General features: G+C 32.8%; 1 protein-coding gene and 1 long non-coding RNA gene across 2 annotated transcripts; one reads left to right on the top strand and one right to left on the bottom strand.

Annotated features, from left to right (window-relative positions):
* Positions 1-221: 221 nt before the first annotated feature.
* On the top strand, positions 222-2,624 carry LOC111704875 (uncharacterized). The gene is made up of 2 exons (XR_002765897.1): positions 222-1,921; positions 2,109-2,624. It is a non-coding gene; the product is annotated as an uncharacterized LOC111704875 (long non-coding RNA).
* Positions 2,625-5,962: 3,338 nt separating this feature from the next.
* On the bottom strand, positions 5,963-8,026 carry LOC111704874 (uncharacterized). Its single transcript, XM_023477245.1, has 2 exons — positions 7,910-8,026; positions 5,963-7,776 (listed from the first exon to the last, which is right to left on the bottom strand). The coding sequence occupies exon 2, from the start codon at positions 7,745-7,747 to the stop codon at positions 6,197-6,199; it is 1,551 nt and encodes a 516-aa protein (XP_023333013.1). The 5' UTR covers positions 7,748-7,776; positions 7,910-8,026; the 3' UTR covers positions 5,963-6,196.
* Between the last annotated feature and the right edge of the window lie 1,045 nt (positions 8,027-9,071).

The raw sequence follows: 9,071 nt of genomic DNA, 5'->3' as shown, positions 1-9,071 counted from the left end.
GCTAATGTATTTGTATTTTGGTATTTGCATATATGGGCCAGGTTAATGTATTTGTATCTAGGTATTTTCATATATGGGCCTGGTTAATGTATTTGTATCTAGGTATTTGCATATATGGGTCAGGTTAATGTATTTGTATCTAGGTATTTGCATTTATGGGCCTGGTTAATGTATTTGTATCTAGGTATTTGCATATATGGGCCAGGTTAATGTATTAGATCTCAAAAATCAAGATCAGCATATGGAAAGTCTAGATCTAGATCTCAAAAATCAAGATCAGCATATGGAAAGTCTAGATCTAGATCTCAAAAACCAAGATCAGCATATTGAAAGTCAAGATCTAGATCTCAAAAATCAAGATCAGCATATTGAAAGTCTAGATCTAGATCTCAAAAATCAAGATCAGCATATTGAAAGTCAAGATCTGGACACTGAAAATGAATATCGAGATATCGAAAGTCAAGAAGATCAATATATTGAAAGTCAAGATCTGGATACTGAAAATCAAGATCAATATGTTGAAAATCAAGATGAAGATATTGTAAGATCATAGTCAGCGATCAGCACATCGACAGTCAAGATAAAGATTTCAAAAATCAAGATCAATATTTCGAGGATCAAGATAAGCACATCGAACGTCTTGATCTGAAGTTTAAGATTTTGTAAGTCAAGATCAACTTCTAAACTTATTTAAAACAAGATCAAATCCTGGAAAATCAAGATCAAGAACTAATTTATTAAGATTCAAGATATTTTAATTTCAAATCATGTTTTTCTTTAGCTGATTAAATCTAGGTTTTGTTAACGGATTAAAGAATTTAATCTGAACAAAGTATTTAAGAAAAATAGCTCCGGAGCAAAAAAATCTGTCTGATTCTTAAGCAGTATTTGAGCTGAACCAGCTGTCTGTACAGTACTCTATTCTTTCTTTATTAACTAATTAGAGAATATTTCATTTATTAAGTAAATTGTACAGTGTACAGTGTGCAATCACTGTACAGTGTACAAAGTACATTAGTTTCTTGTACTGTTGAGTACATATGTTTTTAAGTGCATGTACTGTAGGAGACAGTACACACACATGTTCTTGCCATTTTTGACCCTTAGCAACAGTGCTGCTAATTTCTCAAATTAATGTTAGAATGAATATATCTAGTATCTACATTCTACCTATAGTGTTGATGATCCTCTGAACTAGGAAAGCTATAATTTAATTAGTTTGTAATGGGTGTTTTGATTCCAGATACACAACACTTGCGAGATATTGTAATAGTTTGAACTTATTATAACTTAATACAAATTTTAACTCAATATCTCAGTGAAACCTAAAAATACATATTGTAATAAGAAAGATATTCTGCGGGATATTTTGCTGAGAAGCATACACCCTTAACCTTTATAGTTAGTTCAGAATAATGTTTACTTGACGTAAAAGACCAATTAAAACTTGCAAATATTTTTCAGTAAGTATGTATGCAACTAGTAATAACTAAAAGGGGGGGGGGAGAAAAGTTATGGGGACCATGCCCCCTCCTTAGAATGTTGAAAAACAATTAAGTACCCCCCCCCCCTCCCACGAACTAGTCGGATTATTATCTGGTTTAATTTTCAAAAGTTTTACTTCATAAATTCTTTAAACTACATAATGAATAAAATAAAATTTAAAGAACAATTATTTTTCATCGAGTTTTTAACTCATTAAAGTTATAAAAATACTTTAACAAGTTCAATCAAAATGAAATGTTTAGAAAAATAGGAAATATAGTTGTAGTATGTTTCTTGCCATCTTTTCGTGAATGTGTAAAATTATTTCGATTTAAAACATTATTTCTGCAGGTTACCATCTTATCTTTTATAAATGTTCAAATTCAGATTTAAGAACGTAAAAATATACAATTAACGGCAATAACAAATTTCGCGGGTTTTCATAAAACTGCTTAGAACTTAAATATAAGATCTCTTTTTTTTAGCACAAAATAATAACATATTTTATGTTTTAGCACACTATTTTTAAACAAAAAAAATCTGTAAAAGCACAATTATTAAATCAGAATTATATTTGAAGATTTTTCAGTTTTATTTTATCAAAATTACCTTAAACACTGAAGTCACTTTGTTCTTTCTCATACATGTGTTCAAATGTAAATATATATTCAACATTATTATTCAAATATTATATAAAATAAAAACTTATAAATTGTTGATATCAGACTAACAATAAATCGTCATTTTACAATCTTTTTCCCTTTCACTTCCGTAGAGTTTTAATTAGTAATAATTTACAAAATTTTGACATTTAAATCTCTTTTTCCTAACAATAAAATAACTGACTGTTACCAACTTCTTTCATAATTATATAAATATCAATTTAAACGATAGACAAATTAAATTTCATATGTTAAAATTTGTTTAATTTTTTCACCAAGCACGGTCAATGCACCTGGATTTTATTACTTCGTCATGGTTCTGTTGCCATATTTCATCTCTAGAACTCCATAATATGGAAAGAAATGTCCATAAGAATGCTCTGTATTTGTATGTTTGTTTATAGGTTAAATAATATGTTATGATCTCCCATACAACTTGTTTCAATTTATTAATTCCAAATATATCCTATATCCTCGTTTTGTGTTTGTACCTTAGATTAACATCAAGCAATAATTTTTTTCAGAAAATTTTATCAACAATATGGAAAGTAGAGAAGGGTATCAACAATATGGATAGTAGAGATGGGTATCAACAATGTGGAAAGTAGAGATGGGTATCAACAATGTGGAAAGTAGAGATGGATATCAACAATGTGGAAAGTAGAGATGGGTATCAACAATATGGAAAGTAGAGATGGGTATCAACAATGTGGAAAGTAGAGATGGATATCAACAATGTGGAAAGTAGAGATGGGTATCAACAATATGGAAAGTAGAGATGGGTATCAACAATATGGAAAGTAGAGATGGGTATCAACTTTGTGGAAAGTAGAGATGGGTATCAACAATGTGGAAAGTAGAGATGGGTATCAACAATATGGAAAGTAGAAATGGGTATCAACAATATGGAAAGTAGAGATGGGTATTAACAATGTGGAAAGTAGAGATGGGTATTAACAATATGGAAAGTAGAGATGGTTATCAACAATATGGAAAGTAGAGGTGGGTATCAACAATGTGGAAACTAGAGATGGGTATCAACAATATAGAAAGTAGAGATGGTTATCAACAATATGGAAAGTAGAGATGGATATCAACAATGTGGAAAGTAGAGATGGGTATCAACAATATGGAAAGTAGAGGTGGGTATCAACAATGTGGAAACTAGAGATGGGTATCAACAATATGGAAAGTAGAGATGGGTATCAACAATGTGGAAAGTAGAGATGGGTATCAATAATATGGAAAGTAGAGATGGTTATCAACAATATGGAAAGTAGATATGGATATCAACAATGTTGAAAGTAGAGATGGGTATCAACAATATGGAAAGTAGAGATGGGTGTCAACAGTATGGAAAGTAGAGATGGGTATCAACAATATGGAAAGTAGAGATGGGTATCAACAATGTGGAAAGTAGAGATGGGTATCAACAATATGGAAATTAGAGATGGGTTTTAACAATGTGGAAAATAGAGATGGGTATCAACAATGTGGAAAGTAGAGACGGGTATCAACAATGTGGAAAGTAGAAATGGGTATCAACAATATGGAAAGTAGAGATGGGTATCAACAATATGGAAAGTAGAGATGGGTATCAACAATGTGGAAAGTAGAGATGGATATCAACAATGTGGAAAGTAGAGATGGGTATAAACAATGTGGAAAGTAGAGATGGGTATCAACAATAAGGAAAGTAGAGATGGATATCAACAATGTGGAAAGTAGAGATGGATATCAACAATGTGGAAAGTAGAGGTGGGTATCAACAATGTGGAAAGTAGAGATGGGTATCAACAATGTGGAAAGTAGAGATGGATATCAATAATGTGGAAAGTAGAGATGGATATCAACAATGTGGAAAGTAGAGATGGGTATTAACAATATGGAAAGTAGAGATGGTTATCAACAATATGGAAAGTAGAGATGGGTATCAACAATGTTGAAAGTAGAGATGGGGATCGTGTTTGTTAACGAACGAAAGCAAATTTTGTGAACGGTATTAATTAGAAAAAAAATGATCAACACTTGGATCTTTCAGAGAAATGGAAAAAGAACGATGTTTAATCGTTTAAACGATTCTTACAAAGACGATCGTTTAGTTTACAAAACACACATTTTTCAATAAGATTTTAAAAATTATGATAGTTGTTTTTTACCGAACGAATGATTTTTTTTTAAATGTTTCAAAAGCGAAAGTTTTTTAATGAATTAAAAAAGTTTTAAACTGAACGAACTTCTAGTGAGAAAACGCTGAGGACTAACGAAATGAAAAAATCACAGAACAAACACTGGTAACATGGAACACACTGGTACTATGATACAAACTAGAAACACGGAACACACTGGTAACATGCAACAAACATTGGTAACATGGAACACACTGGTAACATGGAACACACTGGTACCATAATACAATCTGATAACATGGAACACACTGGTAACATGCAACAAACTGATAACATGCAACAAACACTGGTAACATGGAACACACTGGTAACATGGAACACACTGGTACCATGATACAAACTGATAACATGGAACACACTGGTAACATGCAACAAACTGGTAACAAGCAACAAATACTGGTAACATGCAACAAACACTGGTAACATGGAACACACTGGTACCATAATACAATCTGATAACATGGAACACACTGGTAACATGCAATAAACTGGTAACAAGCAACAAACTGGTAACATGCAACAAACTGGTTACAAGCAACAAACTGGTAACATGCTATGAATTGGTAACATGCTATAAACTGGTAACACGGAACACATGAAGGAGCCTGGTTACCCTTTTCCAAGCTTTAAAAATGTCCTTAACATTTGATTGGCATTTTTTTATTAACATCAAAATTAACAAAACCCTACATGCACTCACATAAATACAAGTCAAAAAAAATATATTTATAAAAATGTGTAAAAGTATATAAAATATAGGCCAATATAGCTTCAGACAATTATTGACACCTTTATTAATCCAGAGAAAGAAACCTAATAAGCCAGAATATAAATGGCTCACATCATAAATAATTTATAACTACAGTGATAACCAGAAAACTCTGCAATAGGAAGTTGACTTTAAGACTCATAACTTGATTGATAAGTTACTAGTAAACCTTTGTAACGATATCAAATGCACTTCAGTATTGCTATAATGTCGTCTCTTATTCTACAGTTTTCTGACTATCACTGTATGTAAACCTATAACTTTTATAATCTTGAAAAAAAGTATTCCTTTTTCGAAACCATCATACACACCTCTAACCAAAGCTTTAAACTTTTGGGATTACTATTTATATTCATTATTAGTAATCTCTGATTGTTTGTTTGTTTGTCTTCCCGATCATCTCTTGAACACCTTTGACAATGTGTAAAAATTTACCAAATGTAGAAATTGGCTCAGAGTAAGATTGTCTTTTTTGTAATTGACAAACTGTATCTACACTAAAACTTCAGATTTAAAAGCTCCATTTGGCTTCTGAAATTGTGAATTAAAGGGAGTGTCTAGCTAGACACGGTATTCAACCTGAGAGTGCAGTATTAAAGAGGAATCTTTTAGAAATCATTTGAAACCTAAAACATTATTGTATTGTGTATAATTGCTAAGTAAGAGCGCAAAATCGATCTTTAAAATCCTCCTGGCGTTCGCCCCCCTACAGGTTGTGGCGAGAAATGCTTGCCCAGCAGGTTGTGGCGTGGCACGCCAGCCCAGCAGGTTGTGACGTGGCACGACAGCCCAGCAGGTTGTGGCATGGCACAGCACTCCCTTTGATTAAGGTAAGGGATAATTAAAAGGATTATTAGTATGAGAGTTTTGTGCGTTTATTCCCGGTGTGATTTACAATACATACACTAACTTTATATCCAAAACCAGCATGATTACAAAATAGTTTAAACAATTTGGAAAAAAAATAACATTTGACATCAATATTGTTTACATTTCAAATATATGTGGAAGACCATATTTTTGCAAAAGATCTTTAATTTCTTAGACTTTGCTTCGAGATTGTAATGCCTTGTCTCAAATACAGTCATCATCTACTCATTGAGCTGGTTCAGAACAAAATCTAATGCTTCCTTGGTGGAGTTAGCTTGGAAGTCCTGAGGGCGGTAGCACCATTCCTTTACAACAGGCTTTGATACCTTTGTTGGATTAGTCTTTCCTTCAACGCAAATCTCCTTTGGAACCTGAACACAGTTGGGTTTCTCAACTAAACGTGGAACTAGAACTGTTTCCAGTTTACAGGTCTCCCTAGGCTCCAGGTCACAATCTTCACTTGGAATATTTTGAACAAGACTTCTTGTTTCCTCTCTGCAGGTCTTCTCACTCCGAACAAATTTACAGTTGGATGTTGTACAAACTTCTTTAGGATGCTTCTGACATGAAGTTTCAGGGTTGGATTTAGTCACAGTTTTCTTCTCTAGTGTACATTTCTGTACTGGCCATTCTTCACAGTTTTCTGCTTGTCGGATAAATTCTTCTCCATTTTCTATTCTAGCAATTGATCTCCTTCTTCTTCCATTGTTTGCTTGATCTTGATTGTCTACCACAACACCATCACACTTCTTCTCCATAACCATTTTACAAACAGGTTCATCTTGCTCTACAGTATGGATCTTGTACCTGGTTTCACAGGAAGTTTCATACTCAGTCCGACAAACCTCCTCTCCAGTTATAGAATCATTGCAAACTTTCTTCAAGGGCTCATCACAAATCTCCACCTTCTCATCAAAGGCCATTGGTTGGTAGGTGATCTTGCAATTCTTTTCAAAGCTTGTTGAACACTTTTCCTCCTGAGATGGTGCATAATCTGTGATAAAAGTGTTGTGGCATTTTTCTGTAAATGAGTGTGAACACTTTATGATATTATCATGAACAATTTCCTCAACCTGCATTACCTTTTTAACACATTTCACCCCATTGTCGGTAGCGACATCTTTTACTAAAACATTTTCATTGACTGTTTCATCTTCAATAAACTCTGTGTCATAGATTGGATCTTCTTCAAGTAAATCTACATTGTTTTCAACTACTGGATTTTCATGCTTGCCTTGGCTTAGATGAGATGGAATTTCAGCTAACTTGAAAGTGTTTCCAAACTGATCAATCAGAATCCCATTTTTCTGAGCTAGTGCAAGGGTTTGCAGAACTTTAGGAGCTTGGGGCTGATTTTCAAGGTAATGAAGAGGATATTGACTTGGAGACAAAAGTTGAAGATCAATTATGTGCTGCTTCCCTGTCCTTTCTGCTGTTGCTTCAAGATTATTAGGAAGATTATTGCTAATTTTCACAGTGATGTTTTCTTCTTCTTCAATGTCCAAAACTGTTGTTTGATCTGTAGCTACAGTAGTGATCTCTGTTTCCTCTGTATTCATCTCTGATTCCTCAACAAGAGGTGTTATCTCCTCCTCAGTAGGTTCTCGAGTATCATCAAACAGTCCTAATGTATTTTTAATGTTTCTGCTTTCACGCTCAGCAGAACTTAATGGTGAGGGCATTGAATGTCTCTTAAAAATCTCAGAGGGGTGAGCTTCTATTGCTGAAGCCATGAAGATAAGAAGAAGGCAAATACTAAAGATTAGATTCATCTTTCTTGTCAGTTCTGATTTTCAAGTTTCTAAAATCCAAATCCTTAATTACTAGAAGGAAAACTAAAATCTTAAATATGCAGAAGAAGATTTTACTTCTACTTAAAATAGAACATTACTTCAAATACTATTTTATTTATTAAGTTTTAAAGAATTGGATTCCTAAATGGTTTGTCTGGATATCCCAAGTCTCCTGAACGAAAGATTGAGCTGAACTGAAGAATGATGTCTCCTTGTCTTCTTTTTAAAGGGAATCAAGGGAAAGTGGAGAGTATTGAACTTTTGAGAAATTTGTGAACCCGTTTAAATTAAGAGTTGCCTGTCGTGACATGAACTGACAGATATATGCTGAGACACCTGTCCAAAAGAGTTTAATAGACTAAGTAAAGAGAAGGGTTTCTAATTCTGTTGTGTGGAATTGCGCGCAATGATTCTTACGCCTGTCCCATTTCATAGCGTGGAATAGTGCTATAATTGCGAAGAAGGAAGCAATTAAATATTTGGGAATTCTGCAAAATTAACAATTTAATATGTTACTTTTTTGGTTCAAATTGTAAGATTTATTTAATTTTGCTACAGTGAGAACCAGAAAACATCATTACAGTTTATTAGATGACGTTACAAAGCAAAACAAATTAATTAGTAACTTATTAAATTCTTGTTCAGTCAAAGTAGACCTAGTGTCTAAACATCATTACAGTTTATTAGATCACGTTACAAAGCAAAAAAATACTTAGTAACTTACTAAATTCTTGTTCAGTCAAAGTAGACCTAGTGTCTAAACAACATTACAGTTTATTAGATCACGTTACAAAGCAAAAAAACTTAGTAACTTACTAAATTCTTGTTCAGTCAAAGTAGACCTAGTGTCTAAACAACATTACAGTTTATTAGATGACGTTACAAAGCAAAACAAATTGATTAGTAACTTACTAAATTCTTGTTCAGTTAAAGTAGACTCTAGTGTCTAAACATCATTACAGTTTACTAGATGACGTTACAAAGAAAAACAAATTAATTAGTAACTTACTAAACTCTTGTTCAGTTAAAGTAGACTCTAGTGTCTAAACATCATTACAGTTTACTAGATGACGTTACAAAGCAAAACAAATTAATTAGTAACTTACTAAATTCTTGTTCAGTTAAAGTAGACCTAGTGTCTAAACATCATTACAGTTTATTAGATCACGTTACAAAGCAAAAAATTAATTAGTAACTTACTAAATTCTTGTTCAGTCAAAGTAGACCTAGTGTCTAAACATCATTACAGTTTATTAGATCACGTTACAAAGCAAAAAAAATACTTAGTAACTTACTAAATTCT

This window comes from Eurytemora carolleeae, unplaced genomic scaffold (genome assembly GCF_000591075.1).
Source record: "Eurytemora carolleeae unplaced genomic scaffold, Eaff_2.0 scaffold638, whole genome shotgun sequence".
Classification (NCBI taxonomy): Eukaryota; Metazoa; Arthropoda; class Copepoda; order Calanoida; family Temoridae; genus Eurytemora; species Eurytemora carolleeae.
Note: the sequence above shows the minus strand (reverse complement) of the source record. Positions and strands in the feature narration are given on the sequence as shown.